This window comes from Orycteropus afer, unplaced genomic scaffold (assembly GCF_000298275.1).
Source record: "Orycteropus afer afer isolate SDZICR_OR568_19922 unplaced genomic scaffold, OryAfe1.0 scaffold00211, whole genome shotgun sequence".
In the NCBI taxonomy this organism is placed as follows: domain Eukaryota; kingdom Metazoa; phylum Chordata; class Mammalia; order Tubulidentata; family Orycteropodidae; genus Orycteropus; species Orycteropus afer.
This window is the reverse complement of record NW_006921798.1, coordinates 3294705-3318590: the sequence shown is the minus strand read 5'-3', so window position 1 is coordinate 3318590 and position 23886 is coordinate 3294705. Positions and strand designations below refer to the sequence as shown.

The following is a 23886-nucleotide window of genomic DNA, read 5'->3' as shown; positions in this document are numbered from 1 at the left end:
CCAGGATCTCCTACATCCCTTCCAAGTGGATGACAGTGGTAGCCAGGCACCATCTAGTTCTTCTGGTCTCATAGTTGTATTGGTTGCAGATCGGATGGTGTACCAGTCACTATGACTGATTGCTTCCATGAATTTTGGTCAGTCTATATTTTTAACCTATCTTTCTCTATATGTAAAACCACACCAAACTCACTGCCATCAAGTCAATTCTGACTCACAGTTGACTCGCTATAGGGTTTCCAAGGCTGAAAATCTTTACAGAAGCAGATTGCCTCATCTTTCTCCCGCAGAACAGCTAGCAGGTTCGAACTACCGACCTGACCTTTTGATTAGCAGCCCAATGCCTTAATCCCAGTGCCACCAGAGCTCCTTCTGTAAGTAAAATGACCCTAAAATGATCTTCAAAGTTAATGCTACAGGAAACAGTTTAAATAAAGGATCATGAGGTATATAGTAAGTACAAGGCACCTGTTTGGTTTTCTTTTTATTGGTTGTGTGAAACCTCTTATAAACTGGTAAACGAATACTTATTAAAAAATAAAATCTATCAAGTCTTTTCTGAGAGGGATACATATAGGTCTCTATGTAGAATCACTTTGGTAATATTTTAAAAGTGTGTTAATTTCCATTATTTTCATGATGTCAGTATATATTTTTAATACAGGTTTGGACTTGTTATGAGTAGAATGTATACAAAAGGAGAATGAGGATGGAAAGGGCAACTAATATGACGGTTACTGTTTATTAGCCTATGTCCTAGTTAGTATAGTTGTGAAGAATAGCATGTAAAACATGAAAATCTTTTAGAGATCCTTGGTAACTATGAAGTATTAAATGAGTTCTCTGAGCCGGGACCTCTATTTATGATGCAGAAACTAGAGTGAATGTGTTGATATAGGATGGAGCAGTTGATTCTTGTGGATGTTTATAAGATGTCATTAAAAGAATATGCTCTTACTTCCCAGATTTTACTTAGAGGGCTAGTGGTGCACATGCTTAGTTTTGTGAGAAGCAGCATCTATAGCACTGGAGTGAGAGCTTTGTGCAAATGCATTGACATCACCTCCTTTGGTAAAACCCTGTAGAATTGGATACTCTTTTTTCTCCTCCTTCTTTTGGACAAATTTGTAGCATGAGGACATTTCTAATGTCTCTTTTTCTCTTTTAAATAATAATATCGAAGGGGTATGTTACAGGCTTTTGCCTAAAAATTAAAAGGAAAAATTTTCATCTCATTATTTGCTTTCCATGGAGCCCTGGTGGTGCAGTGGTTAAGGTGCTAAGATGCTAACTGAAAGGTTAGTGATTCAAAACCACCAGCCACCCCATGGGAGAAAGATGAGTCAGTCTGTTTCCATAAACCTTTACAGCCTTGTAAACCCTATGGGACAATTCTACTCTGTCCTTTGGGGTCACTATGACTCATGACTTAAATGGAGAGAAGATAGAGGTTGTCAAGGAATTCACGTTGCTTGGTTCTACAATCGATGCCAACGGAAGCAGCAGTCAGGACATTAGACGACGTGTAGCATTGGGAAAGTCAACTGCGAAGGAACTGTTTCAAGTGCTGAGGAGCAAGGATATCTCCTTGAGGACTAAGGTGCGCCTGACACAAGCCATGATATTTCTAATCACCTCGTATGCATGTGAGAGCTGGACAATGAATAAGGAAGACCGAAGAAGAGTTGATGCTTTTGAGTTGTGGTGCTGGCGAAGAATGCTGAAAGTACCGTGAACTGCTAAAAGAACTAACAGATCTGTCCTGGAGGAAGTGTACCCAAAATGCTCCTTGGAAGCGAGAATGGCCAGACTTCGTCTCACCTATTTTGGTCAGGTTGTCAGAAGGGACCATTCCCTGGAGAAGGATGTCATGCTTGGTAGGGTGGAGGGTCGACGAAAGAGGGGGAGGCCTTCAACAAGATGGATTGATACAGTGGCTGCGATGATGGGCTCAAGTATAGCAGGGATTGTGGGGCTGGCACGGGATCGGGCAGTGTTTTGTTCTGCTGTGCATGGGGTCGCTATGAGTTGGAAATGACTTGATAGCACTTAACAAAAACAACAACATGACTCAGAAATGACTCAACAGCAGTGGGTTTGGTTTGGGGTATCTGTTTTTTTTCATTCTATGTTACAGTTTGGTGGGAATAATCCATATAAAAGCAACATTTTCATTTTTTTCTCCTGACCTTGGTGGTAAATTTGGGGGTTTAGATGGGAAAGTTAAAGAATTTATATCGTTCGATAAAGCTATCTGACTGTTTTTGATAGGGTCCTCTAAGTTGACAGCTACTTGATTAATCTATTCATTCTTCTGTGTGTGTTGGATACTCATCAAAAAACAAAACAGTAATCCATTGCTATTGAGTCCATTCCGAATCATAGTGACCCTCTATGACAGAGAGAACTGCCCCATAGGGTTTCCAAGGCTATTTATGGAAGCAGACTGACTACCTCATCTTTCTCCCATGGAGTGGCTGATGGGTTCAAACTGCTGACTTTTTGGTCAGCAGCCCAAATGTTTTAACCATAGCACCACCACAGCTCCTTTAGCTGGTTATATTCTTCCCACCCACTGTCCCATATTTAAATCTAGCATACTGAGATGACTATATTTATTCCATCAAGATCCTGAACAAATTACTTAACCTCATGGAGCCCCAGTTTGGTTTTGAAGTTTAAATGGCATGTTATTATTACCGGGCCATGGTTCAAAGTATTTTGAAATTTTAATAGATTTTACCAAAGTTTATTTTCCCAGTGACTACTAATTTATATTTGTATTATCAGTGTATGAAGGAGCTCTGGTAGCGTAGTGCCTAAGGCACTTGACTGCTAACCAGAAGGCTGGCGGTTCAAACCCACCAGCCACTCCTCAGAAGGAAAGTTGGGCAATCTACTTCCGTAGTGATACTGCCTCTGAAACCCAAGGAGGGGTTGCTATGAGTCAGGGGCGACTCGACGGCACATAACAACAACAACAACATCAGTGTATGAGATTCAATGCTTCCTCAAAACTACTTGAATTAAATTTTCTTTTGCTAATCTCATAAATGAAAATGGTACTTTAAATATTGCATTTTCTGTTTGCTATTGAGACTGAACATCTTTTTCATATACTCTTTCTATCTTCCATTTTACAAATTTTGTTTGCCCCTTCTTCTATTGAATTGATACTTTCTTTGATTTACGGGCATTGCTAGGGAATTTGCTAGATTTAATCAGATAAAAATTTTTCCTTTTAATTTTATTATCTAGGTGGCAAATATTTTCTTCTGATTGGTGGAGAAAGAAAAAATTGTCTTCCCTTTTAGCTTATAGAGTCTTTACATTTTGACGTTTTCTATCAATTTTTTATAGATGACTTTAATGCTCTGATTCTTGTTAAGAATTTCTTACCCAAAAGTCAGATATCTTTGTTATTTCTAAATTGCTTTATATTTTTTAAAAATTAAATCTTTAATCCATGTATGATTTATTTTTTTCCCATATAGACAATTTTCCTAATGATATTTACAAGAGAAATCTATTTTATCCCCATTATTTGAAATGTCTCCTTTACCATATATTGTATTCTTATTTGTGCAACGAGTCTGTTTCTGGATTCTCTGTTTGATATTAAAGATCTATTCCTGTGTCAAGTAATTTTATTTAGTACAGCTTCACAGTAAGACACATACAGTGATGATTTTGACAGGTTCCTCTACGTTGAGAGCCATTTGATTAATCTATCCCACTGTGCAGTCGGGATATTCTAGTTGACATTCTTCCACTCACCGTCATATATTTAAGTCCAGTATATTGAGATGACTATTCTCTCAAGATCCTGATCAAATTGATTAACCTTCTTTTGTTCTACTTTTTCAGATTTGCTATTTTTCTTATGCTGTTATTCTGTATAAATCTTGGAATCCAAGTGTTATGGGTTCCTGCTGTCCTTAGATATTAATTTTCCACATCCATGAATATGATATACTTATATGTATCTCTACATTTATTCAGATTTTCTTGTATACTTTTTAGTAAAGTGACATAGATTTATCAAGAAAGGTTTATTACATTTTGTTAGACTCGTTCTTAGTTGGTTAATAGCTGCAATATAGCTATTTTCCTGTCTGCCTGTATGGATTATATGTGCTTCCAGCTTTTGTGCTCTGTCACAGGAATTTCTGCATTACCAAAACTTTGCACACAGTGTCCTAAAGAAAAAGAAGATACTCTCTCACAAGGAGGAGCCAGTCAACAGTGGATCAGAAGACGCTGCTAGCAGCAAGAACTAGCTCCACAAGAAAGAAAAAATTTTAAAAAAACTATTCCAGGAAGACTAGAATGGACATTGCCAGGGGGGTAGGGGTAGGGATATACCCAAGGTGGCATGTCCCGACCCATGTCCCAATAAAAGCAAAAATTCATTAATAAGAAAAAAAAAAAAAAAAAGACTTTCCACAGAGCTTCTCTGGTTATAGGTACTGTCAATAAATGTTTCTGAATTAATGAATAAATGAAAGCAGGCATGCATGTATTAATAACAAAAAATGAAAAAGAACACTGTGAGCAAAGTCTGAAAACAATTTCAAAATAAGTGCATTTACAGTTATTTTTATGAAGAAAACATTAATTTGTACTTAAAATTTTGGCATTTTTAATAAATGTAACTGAATCTCTTTAGTCCTATGTACATTGCTTTTACATTTGTAATATTTTAATCTTTGTCATCTGTGTTCTATGATCTTTCTTATTAAATCAATTGCATAAATAATCTGTCACCAAATTCTCTCAATTCAACTCAGAAATGTCTTTCAAATCTGTTCTCCTCCTTCCATTGCCTCAGCCTATCATCTTGCCTACATTTAAACAGTGTAACATTGCTCTCTGTGATTTCTCTATGCTGTCAACCTCTTGTGACTGAAAATTATCTTCCACACTGCCTAAAAGACCTGTCTTACATTAGAGAAAACATCATAAGAGATTTAAAAAAAAAAAAAAAAAAACACCTTTTAACTCCCTACTGTTTATAGGAAAGTCTTAAATTTTCTAGCCTGGTAAAAAAGTGCTTCAGTAATCTCCTCCCCATCTGTTTTTCCAGACCCAAAACCAAAACCAAAATCAATGCTGTTGAGTTGATTCTGACTTACAGCAACCCCTCCTTGTGCCTAAGGCATTTGACTGCTAACCAGAAGGCTGGTGGTTCAAACCCACCAGCCACTCCTCAGAAGGAAGGTTGGGCAATCTACTTTATAGTGATACCGTCTCAGAAACCCAAGAAGGAATCGCTATCAGTTGGGACCAACTTGACAGAAGTGAGTTTGGTTTGGTTTGGATCTCTATGGAAGTAGATTGCCCAATCTTCCTTTCAAGGAGGGCTGGTGGGTTTGAACCACCAGCCTTCTGGTTACCAGTCAAATGCCTTAGGTGCTACATCACCAGAGCTCCTGTTCTTCACTCTATTTATTTGCCCAAAGCTCTTAGCACACTGAGTTTCTTACCCCTTCTCAGATAAGCCACCCTCTGAAGGAAGTCTGGTGGTGTTATGGACAAGGCATTTGGCTGCTAACCAGAAGGTCAGCAGTTCAAACCCACTAATAAGTCCGAATCAGAAGGAAGATGGGGTGATCTATTTCCTGTAAAGATTTACAGCCTTAGAAACCCAATGGGGGTCGTTACGAGGCTTTTATAGAAATATATAAATGGAAATCAGTTAAGAAAAGCTAAATTAAAATAGTGAACCCTGGACTAAGAGTAACCAAATTGAACTTTAAGATCTGTCTGTTATTATATTACATCATTCTTGTCTGTCTCGTTTTTTAGCTGAAATTTCATAAAGGAACTTATGAAACTTCCAGAGGGTTTATATGAAACTATGGTTGTTTATATATGGTTTAGTTTTCATAAAAAAATCCTCCCAAAGAAACTCTGTATAATCTCTTGTTGATTAGCCTTTCAAGTTTGTAAGCAACTCAGTGATAAAATAAGTCATGACTTCTCACAACTTTCTAGAAGCTATGATATTTTTATAAAGTCATTTTAAATACATGTTGTTGTTGTTGTTGTTATATGCCGTCGAGTCGGACCCGACTCATGGTGACCCCTCCTTGGGTTGCCGAGGCAGTATTACTACAGAAATAGTTTGCCCAACCTTCTTTTTGAGGAGTGGCTGGTAGATTTGAACCACCAGCCTTAATATATTTTTTTGGTGAACTCTTTCACTACAGTATAATTTGTTACTTAGTGTTACAGGTGTATCCTTGGGCACTCTGGTGGCATAGTACCTAAGGCATTTGACTGCTAACCAGAAGACTAGAGGTTCAAACCCACCAGCCACTCCCCAGAAGGAAGACTGGGCAATCTACTTCCGTAGAGATACTGCCTTGGAAACCCAAGGAGGAGGTGCTATGAGTTGGATCTGACTCAATGGCAGTGAGTTTGGTTTTATTGGTTTTGGGGTGTATCCTTTTCAGCTCTCTGACACTTTGAATTTTCCATAAATCTGATCTCTAAAGGTTTTATTTTTTTTCTTCAACAGTTTATATTTTAGCTTGTGATTCTGATTTATCTCTTTATTCTAACGAATTATCTTTTAAAACTGTAAATGTTAAAAATGTATGTTTATTCCCTTGTATTTGTTAAAATTCAGGACATATTTTTACCCTGATGGGCTTATAGCATTAATACAAAGATAATTAAGCTATCAAACTCCGGTTAATCGTAGTTCTAAAATAACTTTCTTTGAAATCTATGCTTGAATGTCTTTTGCTTTTAAATCTATGTATTCAGGTGTTATGTCTGCATTTTTTATGTGCTTATGTTTTAGTTATGAGTATATAGGAAATCACCAAAATAAAAGGAAGAAAACTGATTTAAATTAGATAAAACGGAAGGGCAGAACTGCATAAAGCATTTGGTGTTTTATACTCCATTGATGGTGGTGGCATTATTCCATATGTTCTAAGGACAGCTTTACTATGAGGTTCATTTATTTTTCTTTGCAAAACTTTAAAATTTTGTAACAGTCAATGTAACAGGAGATATTTAAGTGATTTTTGTTAGTATTTATAGGAATTGTACATACAGTCATATAGCTAATGCCCTAGAGTAGGATAGCACACCTGTTTTTAATTAGTAAATGTTTCTCTATTAAAACAAAAGACATTTTCCATAAAAATGTTATCAAAACCAACTCTTTCTATGGGTATACTGTCTGTTAAATTAAAATCAAAGGTTATGTTAGCACTCATACATGTGTTTTTTGAAGATTTTATACAACTTGTGAATTTATATTACATTGTAACAGATAATAGGTTTAATGCTTCTAAACTCTACAAATAAAATATTTAGTGCTAAAACATAAAACACATTTTTGTAGTTACTGCTGAAATTTATTCTTTAACATTCTGACTATATATCTAGAAGAAAAGAAAATTCATAGTCTTCTGTTTACGCATGGTTTACCAGGTAAGTGTTTGTTTTTCTGAGTATTTTTAAGTATTTAGTAATAAATATTTGCATTTATACATTCTTTTTTTTTCAATTTAAAAACACTAAATTCATTTTTTTGTTAATAATTCTATGAATATGCTAAACACAGAGTTGTGCAACCACTGCTACAATTAAGATATAAAAGAGTTCTGTTGTTGTTATTAAGTGCCGTCAAGTGGGCTCTGACCTATAGCGACTCTACCTACAACAGAATGAAATGCTGTCCAGTCCTGTGTCATGCTCAGTCATTGCTATAGTCGAGCTCACTGTTGCTGCTACTGTGTCAACCCATCTTGTTGAGGGCCTTTCTCTTTTTCTCTGACCCTCTACTTTACCAAGCATAATTTCCTTCTCCAAGGACTGGTCATTCCTGATAACATGACCAAAGTAATGAGATGAAGTCTCACCATCCTTACTTCTAAGGAATATTCTGGCTGAACGTCTTCCAAGACAGGTTTGTTCAATCTTCTGGCAGTCCACAGTATTTTCAATATTCTTCACCAACACCTTAATTCAAATGCATCAATTCTTCTTTGGTCTTCCTTATTCATTGTCTAGTTATAGAACAGTTCTAGCATCTTGCAAAAAGGGTATGGTGCCAGTGATGTCTGACCTCCTGTAATGTCACATGGAGGAGAAAAAATCACTATCAGCAGCCTAAGGCTGATTCCTATGAGACTGAAGTCAGATATACCATCATCTTCCAACGTTTTTACCAATTCTGATACCAACTGCCCCTCCCCTACTTCTCTGCTGGGTTCAATAATTCATTGCAAAGGCCACCCAGAACTCACAGACAATACTTAGTAGTATAGTTTATTTCAGGGAAGTAACAGGTTGCAATTCAAGATCAGAAACAACTACTCAAGATACAATTCTTTAATCAGGGTAGCGCCTTCTCAGCCTTGCTGCAGGCATACTTTTCTCTGGCCTCAGCCTCTGTCCTGCCCAGGTAAGTGTTATAAAGCTCTTTCAGCTTTGCTGAATAGATGTCTAGAGAGGCACCCCACTCTGACAGCAAGACTGCTGCCTGAAAGCATTCAGCCTTCTCACTCCATGGACCAGGAAACCTGCCACTCTGTCTTGTGCCAGTCTGTTGGTTCTGTTGCCTCTGCTGCAGCCATATTCTTTGTTGTCTCTTCAGCATAAGGATCTTGGATCCAAGGGACACACTATACTCCTAGCTATTCTATCTGTATGGTAGCTACTCCCCCTCTGTAATGGCTCATTTAAAACCTAGTATAATGACAAAACTGACCAGTCTCAACATTAGGGTGCCATACACCTTATTTCCATGGCCACACCTGACATGGGTACCATATACCTTACTTACATTATTATCAAGTTATCTAATCCCCTTGGTGAGCCACAGGGCACAAACACCTCGTATTTGCATGGTCCCACCCATTCATCTGGTAGGAGTCACAAATATCATGGCTAGAAGAGTCATATTAAGTAATATACTGCACCACAAGCCACCACTTGGCTCTTCTAGCCACTGGCCCTTTCATACTTGAGATATTAATTCCTCTCAGTCATTTTAAAACCAAACTCACTGCCATCAAGTGTCTCCAACTCATAGGGACCCCTCCTTGGGTTTCCAAGACAGTATCTCTACAGAAGTAGATTGCTCAGTCTTCCTTCTGAGGAGTGACTGGTGGGTTTGAACTGTCAGCCTTCTGATTAGCTCCTCAGAAGGAAGACTGGTCAATCTACTTCCATAGAGATACCACCTCGGAAATGCAAGGAAGGGTTACTATGAGTCGGAATAGACTGGACGGCAACTCGATTTAGTTGAGTTCTCAATCATTTTAAGTATAAGCACACTCGTGAAATCATGTAAGCCAGCCACTTCAGCCCTTATCTCCCAGTTTTAGATAACTAATTTGTAAACTTCCCATCCCTATTAAATCACAACTCTGAGGAGGCAAGCATGTTCCTTTCTCTCAAGAATCTGTTCGAGCTGGACCTTAGAAAATCTGCATTCATAAATAAAGTCCGATCCAGAGCAAGTCATCAATTTGCAGTAATTTGCAGTTCACAATGTCAAACATCTTTCTCTTCATTCAGTTGGATTCTGGTCAGCTCACCCCTAGCCATTGTTGTTGAGCTGATTCTAACTTATACCCTGTCTATAGGACAGAGTAGAATTGCCCCACAGTGTTTCCAGGAAAGCAGGGTTTACAGAAGCATACTGCCACATCTTTCTCTTGAGCAGCAGCTGGTGGGTTTGAACCACTGATCTTCTGGTTAGCAGATTAACCACTGTGCCACTAGGGCTCCTCATAAAAGTAGAAAGTGGGGGGGGGGAAGACATTTCAGATATCCATAGAGTCAAGAGAATTAATCTCCCATGCAATTATCTATAAAAGTTTTTGGAAAATGTACAACAAGAACACTGAAAAAAGTAATATAAAAAAGAGGAGCTGATAGACTCTAAGAACAATAGAACCCAGAAGGAAAGGAAAAGAAAGCCTAGAATGATGGCCGTGTGGCAGGCTCAGAGAACAGCTTACCCAAAATTGATCAATCAACAGTAAGATAAACTAGGTGAATACTGTTCACATAATACTTAACATAGTGCCTAAGGCACCTGACTGCTAACCAGAAGGGTAGAAGTTCAAACTCACCAGCCACTCCTTGGAAGGAAGATTGGGCAATCTACTTCCGTAGAGATACTGCCTGGCCTTGGAAACCCAAGGAGGGGTCGCTATGAGTCAGAGATGACTCGATGGCACATAACAACAATATAAATGCCATTTATTAATTTTATATTTTCAGAGTCAACCATGAGACAAAATAACTATATGAAAAACAACTATAAAGAATAAATTTAAACATTATAAATTTTGACGCTGCAAAACTAACAATACAGCTGAGAGATGCTGCACTACAAAGGGCAGAGAAGGGGAGAAGTGCAGAGATCTCAGTTCCCTAGCTGTAATTCCTGGGAAATCAAGACCTACTTTTCAAAGTTAAACAATAAATATAGGTCAAAGTATAACACAGAATTACTAAGATAACAGAAGAAGAAATATGGTAACACAATTGAGAAATCACATAAAAAGTTAAATTCCTCATCTTTCAAAGCAACAATGAGTAAACAAGGAAGAAACACAAATTAAGAAATAAAGGTGTAAGCATACTATTTAGATTTAAAAAGTATCTAGTTAAAGAACTAAGAACATATGGGGAAAAAGATGAGAAGTAAGACTCGGTGTGAGGTGGGAAGGAGAAGTTTACTTTTAATTTTATATACATTTTTAATATTTTTGAGTTTTTCTTTTTGAGTATAAGATTAATTTTATAATTTTAAAAAAATGTCATCTAAAATCCTATAAATTTAGAAGGTAAAGATGGGATAAAATTTTAAATTTTTGTTTGATTTAAATTAAATATAGTTAATTTTAGGAAAAGTTGTCAACGATGTACAGTAGATAATGCCAACAAACTTAATATTTATTACATAATATTTAGTCCTATGAATCCAAATGTGCATTTTGATCTTACTATAAAAAAACATACATTTTGATAAAAGGCATTTCACCTAATCTCAAAATCATGACATTGGTTTCCTTATTTACTTCTGAGGTGTTCTCATTCCTGTCAAGGTGTACTTTTAACCTATAACATCATTACAAAATAAAGAACTATGTGCTTACAACAATTAAACTCTTCCCCCCTTATTATAAAAAACAAAATTATTATAAATTAGGTACCTTTAGAATGTAAATTAATTACAATGACAAACAGAAATCCATTAAATATTATGTTGTTGTTGTTGTTACATGCTATCGAGTAGGCCCTGACTCATAGTGACCCCACCTTGGGTCTCTGAGGCAGTACCACTACCATCTTTCTTCCAAGGAGTGGCTGGTGGGTTTGAACCACCAGCATTCTGGTTAGCAGTCAAGTGCCTTAGGCACTATGCTACCAGAGCTCCTTTAAATATTACAGTCACATCATATAAATTGTTCTTTTTGGAATATACTTTTTAAAACCTTCCACAAATTTAGAAAGCTTTCAAGTTTTGCAATTACTGAGCATATCTATTTTCCCACTCCTTTACTGCCACCCACCACCCCCACAGCTACTAATGAGAAAACAGACTAAGCTAAGGACTGAAGGAAAAAAAAGTAGTCCAGGAATTTCTGTCCGTTAAGAGTGCTTCAGCAGCATGACAACAGAAATTTTATCATTTGACTGAAATAGTTAAGAGAAAATTGACTGACATCTCATCCATATGGTAAATACAAGTCAATTTTTTTTTTTAAAGAGGCTACTCCGTCTTAAAAGCTTTCAAGCAGCCATCTAGGATGCAGCTAATGGTCTGCCAGCATTGGAAGTGAAGAACGCACAAAAAAAACCCAAAAAAAAACCCAAGGGCATTTAGAAGCAATTAACCCTAGGACATGATGGCCCTTGAGAACAGAAGAACCGGATGGTGCCCAGTTACCAATGCCAACCACTCAGGAAAGGATCAAATCTGGAGATCCTGGATAGAGTGTGAGGGAAAACATGGAACAAAATCCAAAAACTCAAAAATGACCAGAATTACTGGTCAGATGAAGTCTGGTAAGACTCTCAATACTATGGCCCTGAAATACATTCTGTGCCTGGAATAAAATTCACCCCCAGGGGCGGGCTCTCAGCCCAATGGAAAAAATAAAATAAAATAAAAAGGCTACTCCATAGGGCTAATTATTATCCCTCGATTTGTAATAATATAAAAAAAAAATTTATAGTACGATTTCTTCTCAACAACAATAAAATAAATAACATTATAGTTTTAAAGAAAACAAACCTAGTCCCAATGATCTATTTCAACTTGAATCAGCAATTGGTTTCAGTATTCCTGCATGTGTCTTTGTATAAGCATAGACAAAAGAAATTTAGAAAGATGCTCAAAGTGCAATACCCTCTCTGCTTTGGGTATGCAATAGCATTAAAGTGAAACGAGTTAAAAGTTTTCATTCTAATCTGTAGGAAACTCAAGAAGGAGTAAGGCACTTAGTTTATGTGGTCTAGTCTCAATACTTCTAGTCACAAATACTGTAAGCTACTAGAATAAAGTCTGACGTGCTCAGTATGACAGTCCCTGGGTTGTGTAAAACATGAATCTGCTGGGCTACAACTGAAATGTGGGCAGTTCAAATCCACTCAGAGGTACCTTAGAAGAAAGGTCTTGTGCCTGATCTGCTTCCAAATGATCACGGCCACTGAAAACCCTATGGAGCACAGTTCTACATGGATGGACTTGCCATGGGTCAGAATAAACTAGATGAACAACTGTTGTTTTTTTTTACCCCCCCTCAGTATAGTATTGTACGTGAACAATGGATTTTAGAATCAAACAGAAATCGGTTCAAACTATTTTGCTACTATTTACTGGATAAGCAAACTTGGGCAAGTTACTAAAATTCTCTGAGCACCTTTTAAATTAGGGTCAGTAATACCCACCAGGCCACTCCTGGGAAGGAAGGTTGGGCAATCCTACTTCCGTAGTGATACTGCCTCGGAAACCCAAGGAGGGGTCGCTATGAGTCGTGGCTGACTCGACGGCACATAACAACAACAACAACAACAATACCTACCAGAGCAGGCCCAATGGTTGGCATATGCTAGACAGTTAAAAATGTTCAATCAGGTTCTAGCAGTAAACCTGAAGATTAGTTTCATTCAAGCTCTCAGCATGTCCTACTTTCAGTTTAAAGGAGCATCCTTTAGTAGTGTTTTGTGGCTTTGGTTTACCACATTACAAATGAATAAGCTACATGGTTCATTTTGGCCGGTTATTACACCATTGAATTACCAATTTCGTTTGAGGAGGAGTTAAGGACTAAAAAAATGTTTAAATTGGTAATATTATTTGCTATTCTTATGCTTAATGAGCTCTGGTGGTGTGGTGGTTAAGGCATTTGGCTGCTAACTGAAAGATCATTGGTTCAAACCCACCAGCCCATCTTTGGAAAAAAGATGAGGCAATCTGCTTCCATAAAGAGTTATTACAGCCTTAGAAACCCAATGGGGGTCACTATGAGTCAGAATCAAATCAATGGCAATGAGTTTGGTTTTTGGTTTTATTTTTATGTATGCATATATAAGAATTATGAAGATAAACAAACCCAGGGTAAAATAAGATAGATGAGAAAAATATATGGTTTATGGATTTAAGTCTTATAATAGTAATTGTCATGCTGTAATGTTGAACTTGAGGTTTCGTGCACTTCACTAGACTATCCCCTTTCTAAGTTACAAGCAAAGAGACTGGCAAAAAATCCTTTTTGCTGCTCCATGCATAAGAAAAGGTACTGCATGCATATAAATTAAAAGAAGTATATATAAGGTGTCAATGAGTCTCAATCAACTCAGAAACAATATATTTTCTAGTTTAGATAACAAGTGAAGTCTAGAAGGCCCCAGGGCCCTATATAATTTGGGGTGAAACTGAAAGGGAAAATGCTATAAAAAATGAGCAAAACATGATCAAAGAATAATAATAGTTGCCATATACTCAACACTTGGTATGTGAAAATAAGAAGCTTTAAATAAATCATCTCTTACATAGTCAGCAACCTTACCAGTAGGCATTATTATCTCCATTTATAGATCATTCAGAAAGTTTGAACAATCTACTTGAAGTCAGTTAGTTAGGAAGTAGCACAGCCAGAACTCAAGCTGAAATCTGCCGGACTCTAAAGAAAATAAACTCTTTACGATGCCATGCTATGTCCAGAACTTAAATTTCCGTGATATCAACATTTTGTCAGAAAGCAGTTACCTTTACCTTCATTAGTATAAGAGAAAATAAAAACTAGATGTAGAAGCACATTATGTCCTTGATGAAGTTTTTCCTTAGTACCCCCAACCCCAACTGCTCAAATGAACCAAAGTAGATTTCAGGGTACAAGTGCCAATATGATATGGTTTCCTAGTCCAGGAATGCTTGCAAAACTTACAATTCTAATAGCAGTTATGTTATCACAATTCATGCCAGGAAAGGCAGAGGTAAGAAAGAAGGAAGGGAAGGAGGGAAAGGAGGGAGGGAAAGAAGGACGGAGGGTAAATATTAAAGAGGCAGGAAGGGAAGGGGAGCAGGCAGGCAGGAAACAGAGGAAAGAAGAGGGAAGGACAGAGGAAGGAAAAGGAAAGGGAAGAAAGAAAACAAATAATAAAGTTCTTTAAAAACAATAAATTCTTGAAAATCTAGAGTATACTTTCCTAGTTTGAAATGTCATTTGTCTGTCTAAATCTTTTTTTTTTCTCTCTTACCCCTCCTATCAGTATGACACCACTTAGACACAATCATGCTAATTGTCCTATGTATATCTTGGAAAAAGAATACAGAACAAAATATAAAATTGAACTCCCAAATACACAAATGTTTTACATGAGGCCCTTTTAAATTCTAAGAATTCCAATGACATATTGATATACTTCTCTTTTCTGGAAAGGTATAACCTTACCATGCATCTTTGAGGCTTCAGTATCATTCACATTGATAGCAATTAATTTCCAATCTGTTTCACCTTGATCAATAAGAGCCAAAATTCCAAGGATCTTCACAGGGATAACCTCTCCACGAGAGAAAATCTTTAAAGAGGAAAAAAAAAAAAAATCAGTCTTTGTAAATTTTTGGAGGAGTTTATTTATACATGATGAAAATGTTTAAAAGTATAATTGGCTAAAATTTAACAAAGCTTTAATGATTAAAAATAATGTAAAAACAGCCATAAAACTTGCCTTGCAATATCCCTTTTAGAATTGTGTCTCAAGACTTCTATTCCACCCATGATAGAATTACTGATAGGGGACCTGCTCTTGTAAACAACTAGAAAGCTGCACAAAATATATGAAATCATTCTTTCAGACATGCAAGCCATGCAGGATTGTGCCCCGAGAAGAAAATAAATGAGGAGAGCCTTGTGATTGTTCTAGCTTTGTGCTTGACATACTTTCCAGACAAGAGAAAGGGAACTCAAGAAAAGCACAGGGCTCTCACTGAGGTGAGGACTCAAAGGACAGAGTTCAGAAAGGCTGAGGCAGCTGGAACCTGTGGGGCAGGTTACTGGAAAGGAGGGAACACTACAGAGAAATAAACTCCATAAATATAAATAGGGGCTCCTTTGGGTCATGGCAGTTGGTTTGGGTCATGAAGGAGCTCTGGTGGCATAGTGGGCAAAACGTTTGGCTGCTAACCAGAAAGAAGGCTGGAAGTTCAAACCCAAACTGCTCCATGGAAGGAAGATGAGGCAATCTGTTTCCATAAAGATTTACAGCCTCAGAAATCCAATGGGGGTCACTGTGAGTCGGAATCGCCTTGATGGCAATGTTTTTTTTGTTTTGTTTTGTTTTTTGGGTCACTGGTTAAATACTAAGCTGTACATGCATAGTGTGACCCTAAAGCCTAAGCAAATAGTAACTACAACTTCTGACAACCAGAGTCATGCCTTAGCAGTAGAACTAGACTGATTCTCAAGTAAAGGTTACTCTAGAGCTCTGGTAGCATAGTATCTAAGGCATTTGTCTGCTAACCAGAAGGCTAGTGGTTCAAACCCACCAGCTAGGAAGGTTGGGCAATCTACTTCTGTAGTGTACTGCCTCGGAAACCCAAGGAGGGGTCGTTATGAGTCAGATCTGACTAGATGGCAGTGGTGGGGGAGACCTGCCCTAACACAGTTTTAAAAGATTTCTGGAAAGGATCAACTTCTCTAATAGTAACTTAACTACTTGCAAAGACCAACATACTTTAAAGGAAGACAACAAAATACAGAAAATTAAAATCATAACAATCACAACATCAAGAGAACTATCAAGAAGCAGAAAAATATAACTCCTAACCAGGAGAAGGGCAAAAAAAAAAAAAACCAAAATGACAAAATAATAGAATTAACAGATAAGGATTTTTAAATAAAATACCTTTAGAACATTTCTTGACATGTGAAAATTGTCTAAACATTAAATTATGTGTCCATAAAAAGTTATATTATAACACAGGTCCATTGTAGAAAAGACCATCAATTACTCATAAGAAAGTTTAAGTTGAAGCTGAAGAAAATTAAAACAAGTTCATGAGAGCCAAAGTACAAACTTGAGTATATCCCACCTAAATTTAGAGAGTATTTCAAGAATAGATTTAATGCACTGCACACCAATGACTGAAGACCAGACAAGCTGTGGGACGACATCAAGGACATCACACATGGAGATGGCAAAACGTCATTTAAAAGACGTGGAAGAAATAAAAGACCAAAATGGAAATCAGAAGAGACTCTGAAATTTCCTCTTGAGTATAGAATAGCTAAAGCAAATAAAATAAATGATGAAGTACAAGAGCTAAACAGAAAGATGGTTCAAGAAGACAATATAAAGTATTATAATGAAATGTGCTAAGACTTGGAGTTAGAAAACCAAAGGGGAAAGAATTCACTCAGCATTTCTCAAGCTAAAAGAACTGAAGAAAAAATTCAAGCCTCAAGTGGCAGTACTGAAGGTATCTGTGGGCAAAATATTGAACGGTACAGGAAGCATCAAAAGAAGATGGAAGGAATACAGTCACTTAGCAAAAAGAAATGGTTGATGTTCAAACATTTCATGAGACAGACTATGATCAGGAACCAGTGGTATTGAAGGAAGAGGTCCAAGCTGCATTGAAAGCACTGGAAAAAAGGTGGCTCCAGAAATTGATGGAATACCAACTGAGATATTTCAACAAACGGATACAATGCTAGATTCACTCATTCATCTATGCCAAGAAATTTGGAAGAGAGATACTTGGCCACCAACTGAAACAGATCCATATTTGTGCCCATCCCAAAGAAAGATAATCCAACAGAATGTGAAATTATTAAAAGATATCACTAATATCACACGTAATTAAAATTATGCTGAATATAACTCAAAAACAGTTACAGCAGTAGATTGAAGGGAACTTCCAGTCAGAATTCAAGTCATACTCAGTAAAGGATGTGGAAAGAGGTATGTCACTGCTGATGTCAGATGGATGTTGGCTGAAAGCAGATACTACCAGAAGGATGTTTACATGTGTTTTATTGACTATGTAAAGGCATTTGACTGGGTGCATCATAACAAATTAAGGAGCTCTGGTGGTGCAGTGCCTAAGGCATTTGACTGCTAACCAGAAGGTTGGCGGTTCAAACCCACCAGCCACTCTGGGGAAGGAGGATGGGGCAATCTACTTCTGTAGAGATTTTCTGCTTCAGAAATAAACTCCATAAATATAGACAGGGGTTCCTTTGGGTCATGGCAGTTGGTTTGCGTCATGAAGGAGCTCTGGTGGCATAGTGGGTGAAACATTTGACTGCTAACCAGAAAGAAGGCTGGCAGTTCAAACCCACCAACCCCAAAGGAACCCTATTTATATTTATGGAGTTTATTTCTCTCGACCCCAAAGGGGGTCGCTAAAAACTGTAATCAACTTGATGGTAGTAGGTTTATTTTTTTGTTTTGAGTATCATAACAAATTAAGAATAACATTTAATTGTGCTCATGCAGAACATACATATTCTATAACATATTCAAACAGGATAAGGAGATACTGAATGGTTTAAAATCAGGGAAGATGTGTGTCAAGGCTGTATCCTTTCCCCGTATTTATTTAATCTGTATGATGAGCAAATAATCCAAGAAGCTGAACTATATGAACAAGAACACAATATCATGATTGCTGGAAGACTAACAATCTGCGATATGCAAGTAATACACATAACCTTGCTTACTTGAAAGTGACGAGACTTGAAGCACTTCCTGATGAAGGTGAAAGACCACAGCCTCTAATATGGATCACACCTCACCATAAAGAAAACCCAAATCCTCTCAACTTGGCCAAAAAGCAACAACATGATAAACAGAAAAAGTTAAAGTTGCCAAGGACTTCATTTTACTTGAATCTACAATTAGTATCCATGGAAGTAGCAGTCAAAATCAAACAACATATTTTATTGGGCAAATATGCTGTAAAAGACCTCTTTAAAGTGTTTAAAAGCAAATGAGTCACTTTGAAGTCTAAAGTCAGCCTGATGGTTTTAAGGAAGACCAAAGAAGAACTGATGACTTTGAATTATGGTGTTGGTGAAGAATATGTAATATACGATAGACTGCCACAAGAATGAACAAATCTGTCTTGGAGGAAGAACCACCAGAATTCTCCTTGGAACTAAGGCTCCCGAGACTTCATCTCATGTACTTTGGACATTTTAACAGGAGGGACTAGTCCCTGGAGAAAGACATCATGCTTGGTAAAGTCAAGGATCAACAAAAAAGAGGAAGACCCTTAATGAGATGGATTGACAGTGTCTGTAACAAACCAAACCAAACTCACTGCCATCAAGTCAGATGTGACTCATAGTAACCCCTCTTGGTTTTCTGAGGTAGTATCTCTAACGAAAGTAGATTGCCCAACCTTCCTTCCAAAGAGTGGCTGGTGGGGTTGAACTGCCAGCCTTCTGGTCAGCAGTTAAATGCCATAGGCGCTATGCCATCAGAGCTCCTAATATCTGTGACAATGGGCTCAGAATGCCAATGATTGTAAGGATGGTGTAAGATCAGACAAGTGTTTCATTTTGTTGTACATAGGGTCCAAAAAGACATAATAACTATAACATAAAGAAAGTTTTATTCTAGCACAAATAACTTTCCTTGTTCATGGCACCTGTACATGCTTTCATGCTACAAAATCAGAGTTGAATAGCTCTAAGACAGGTCACATGTGGTGCTCTCATTGCTTTGCCCTGCTCAGTACACTGCAAATCACAAAGACACAGTTATGACTGGACAGTATTTTGAGTGCCACTTGTGTTACCATATATGACTTTTCTTTAAATTACCTTTGTATCATCATGTCAAAATATGAAAGAAAAAAAAAGTGGACACTGAATATTACACTTTTAAAGTAGAACAGAGTAAGGTGTTTTTGTTATTGAATTAGATAGCAGAGCTATCTAATTTTATAACTCTGCTAAAATAGTTGGTAGCATAGTGGCTAAGACACTTGCCTGCTAACCAGACGGCTGGCGGTTCAAACCCACCAGCCACTCCTCGGAAGGAAGGTTGGGCAATCCTACTTCTGTAGTGATACTGCCTCGGAAACCCAAGGAGGGGTCGCTATGAGTCAGGGCTGACTTGACGGCACATAACAACAACAAAATAGTTATGCTAGTTATGCTAGCATAAAATAACTATGCTAAATATTACTGGATTAACCAGTCATCAAAATCTTTCCAACTTCCATGAAAGATACAGAAAAATCAGAACAGTTTAAATGAAGTATATCTTCACAGTACAATTTCTTCATAAAAATTAAAAAAAAGGAAGCTATAACCAAAGTAAGTTTCCAAGTAGCTAATTTGTTAGCCAAGAAAATAAAACCTTGTTAATTAAATCATGTTTGATTACAGCAGCCAAAGAAATGCACCCAGTGATAATAAACTTGTTTAAGGCTATTAAGGCAAGAATATTTGCTCTAAGAGTTGAGGACTTTGGAAGCAACATCAATAATCAATTAAAAAACAAGGCAAACTATTTCAAGTTTTCCTTGGCTCCCAAAAAGTCAACAGATTTACCAATACCGCTCAGTTGTTGATTTGAAGAGTCAAGACCAAGTTCAAGGTAAATGAACAATCAGCTTCTATGAATAGTCTATGTAGAATAACTGTCTTGGAAAAAGTACAGTCAGAATGCTGTGAGTCAGAACTTTGACTCAGAACCTACTTGATAGCACCTAACAACAACAACATAGGGAATAACTACAGGTGAGAATATTTTCAAGGATGTTGAGAAAGCACTAATACAGTACAATATGAAGTAGATTTTGTCAAGATGCATTACAACATAAAATCTATGTGAGCACAGAAAACCTTAGTAAAAACCTTAGTATGGCCCTTATAGCCATGGTCATTGTGATTCCTGCCAGATGACTGGGTGGAACTACATAAAAGTGAGGTGCTTTGTGGCCTATCAATGGGTTTGGATAGCTTGTTAGTAATGTAAATAAAGTACATAGCACCCTTATGTGGGGACTAATCTGTTTTTTCATTCTCCTAGGCTTAAAATGAGCCCTCTCAGAGGTGGAAAAGGGGGATCTCACTGTCAACAAGAGAGAAGAGCTGGAGGTGGAGTGGAGTGGAGTGCATCCTTGGACTTGAGATCCTTACACTGGACCTCCTTGGCAGAGAGACTGACAGACAGATGGCTGCAGCAGAACCCAGAGACTGGCATGAGACAGAACTTGCCAGCCTATGGAACAAAAAGGTTTGAGTGTCTTTGGGCAGGAGGCTTGCTGGCAGAGTGGGGTGCACCTACCTACTGACAAAGCTTAAAGACCTTTGTAATGTTTGTCCAAGCATGGCAGAGGCCAGGCGGAGAGGCAGGGGGCCAAAGAGGGGCATGCCTTTGGGATGTCTTGATCAAAGAATTGTATCATGAGTGTTCCTGAACCTGAATTGTAACCTGTTACTGCCCTAGTAAACCTCGTAGTTGTGAGAACTGTTTTTGAGTTCTGTGTGGCCACTACAATGAACTATCAAACCCAGGAGAGAAGTAGTGAGTGCTGTGGGGGCAATGGTTTGGTTTCAGAATTGATAAAGGCTGGAGGTTGGCCCCACATCTGGCCTCATAGGAATAAGCCGGCTGATGGTGATTCTCTCCCCACCTCGTGAAGTTAGAGGAGGTCAGAACATGCTGCCACCATACCCTTTTTGCAACATAAGATATTTATAGCCTATGACAATTCATTGTATACTGTGAGAGTCGGAACTTGACAAGACTGGCTTGATTTTGAGTCTCTGCCTTCGACAGGGACAGGGTGCAATCTCACCACTTTTCTATTATTCTCTAGCAGTGGAAAATACTGAGGTTTTTTTCTTTTTTTTTCCTTGAGTTTTCCTTCTCAAGCAGGTTTCCACTTTACACAGGTTCTGACTTTTGCAGTTTTACCATACCATATTACACATCTGCATATACTCTGTGGAAAATATTTACATCCACCAGGCATTACTGGACTAACACTGTCAATAACACTTCATTCACTCTTTTGGACTTAACCATCGTTAGTTCTGTGGATTTTTGTCAGAAATACTGACTGAATATCCTGACTTGACCACACAGCAATCTGGTGGTTTAGCAGTGACAAGTGTTACTGCATTTTGTTGAGCTCAGGGCCAAGACTGCAATTTTTCTGGATGAGGAGAACCACCTATTATTGAATGGTGTTGAAAATTAGTTTTTGCTGCAGAAATGACGTTTCTTAATAAAATCTACCTAAAATCACATGAGGAGCTCTGGTAGCATAGTGGCTAAAGCACTTGACTGCTAACCAGAAGGCTGGTGGTTCAAACCCACCAGCCACTCCTCGGAAGGAAGGTTGGGCAATCCTACTTCCGTAGTGATAACTGCCTCGGAATCCCAAGGAGGGGTCGCTATGAGTCGGGGCCGACTCGACGGCACATAACAACAACAACAACAAAATCACATGGCACAAGAGAACTTCTATACTATAGTAGAACTGTGATTTTAGCAATTAGCACTGTTTGATACACAAGGAATTTCAAGCTGCTTTGCACAGTTTCTGTACTGTCAAAACAAGAAGTGAGATTTGCATTTCCACACAAATAACAGCAGGTATATTTTCTGATCTAAAGCTATAGTTCCAGTAGTGTTTTTTCAGACCTCAATATAAGTGCAAAGGAATTTCCACCTTTCAAAATCCATTGGCTGTGCAACTGATGAACATTCACATGACCTTCAACTGGAAGTGCTTAATCTGCACCCATGTAATAGCACACAAAAAGGCACCTATCAAGAGAAAAATCTAAGAAAACTCTATAAATGCCAGATGAACATGCTTAGAACAGAAACCATGTGCTGGGGGATTACTATAAGTACATGGCAGTATCTATTGTGTGAAAAGACATTTTCAAAGAGGAAATATGTTTTAAATCTCATTACAAATCAACATGAACAGCTGAACATTTGCAATCAATTTTGGTAACAGGAAATACTAACTTGAATCCCAATTAAAAACAAAATCTCCCTAAAAGAGAATTCCATTATTTTCATTACTAGATATGTATTATTTAAAAGTTGTACTCAATTATTATTACTGTATTTTGAACTTTGTCAATTAAAAATGTGTGGACATTTGATTCTCTCTTGTGATACAAGTACCTTTAAAATACATTCCATTTTGGCTTTGACCCACTAAATCTCAAATACTTACTATCTGGCCCCTTACAGAAAAAGTGTGCTCTAGAGGAAGTGCTGGAAAAAAAATAAAACAGTCAAGTACAACTAATCAGCCAACAGAGGATATAAAATTAAATATTAAAAAATACTAAATTAAAGTTGGATGGGGGAAAGGCCAAGAAAAGAAAAACAGATGTGAGAAATGAAAAAATGATGAAATGAAATTCGACAATTTGATAATTATGTTAAATGGTCTAACCATGCCAAACTAAAGGCAGAATTAGATAGTAGAGATGGCTGCACAGCTTTGTGAATATATAAAACCCCCAGAATTGCACACTCTAAAAGGACTAAGTTTATGGTATGAGAATTTTATCTCAATTTAGAAAAACGAGACAAGGTATGCAAAAGAAAGTCAATTCTGTGTCTTAAAATTATATATTTTGACAGAAAAAAAACTAGGATTTTAAACAATAAAGCCAAATAAATTATTTCAAGAACAATTGCAAAATGACTCTACAATCTTAACATAAATCTGAATGAAGCTGTATTTGTTTACAGAACACATTATTGTGTATATTATAAACTAAACTGAAATCTCACTTTCAGAATATACATATTATATTAATCAGACCCTCACACGCTTTTAGGCTAGTAGCATAGTGTCTAAGGCATTTGACTGCTAACCAGAAAGTTGGCGGTTCAAACCCACCAGCCACTCCTCGGAAGGAAGGTGGGCAATGTACTTCACTTGGCAATGTACTTCCGTAGTGATACCACTTCAAAAACCCAAGGAGGGGTCGCTATGAGTTGGGTTCAATTTGATGGCAGTGAATATTATAGTATATTAAGTAATCAGCATTATATTAAGCATTTTATGAATAAAAAGAATATCAGATCTCACGGATTTAGTCTTGTTGGGGAAACTTACATACCTCAGCCAACATAGAACAATAGAAGACAGAATACAGAAGTTTAAGGGATGACATTCAACACAGTGTTACTCAGCTGTGCCTTTTTCATTTCCAATGTCACTGCTCTTATGTAGGCAATGGAGTGTGTTACAGTAGGTTTTTCAATAGAGGAAGAATATGATAAAAGGAAAGGTTAGAGGTTGAGAAGTCTGCCAGAAGACTACTGCAATACTTTGGATATGAGTTAATTTGGACCTAGATAGTTGTTATTGTTATGTGCTGTTGAGTCCCCCCC

General features: G+C 37.5%; 1 protein-coding gene across 1 annotated transcript in view; it reads right to left on the bottom strand.

The window, feature by feature from the left end:
- PPA2 (inorganic pyrophosphatase 2) overlaps positions 1 to 23886 on the bottom strand; it is a 157938-nt gene that overhangs the window by 56666 nt on the left and 77386 nt on the right. The window contains exon 7 of the mRNA XM_007948299.2: positions 14943 to 15069. Within this exon, the coding sequence (XP_007946490.2) occupies positions 14943 to 15069 (127 nt within the window). The remainder of the gene's footprint in view (positions 1 to 14942; positions 15070 to 23886) is intronic.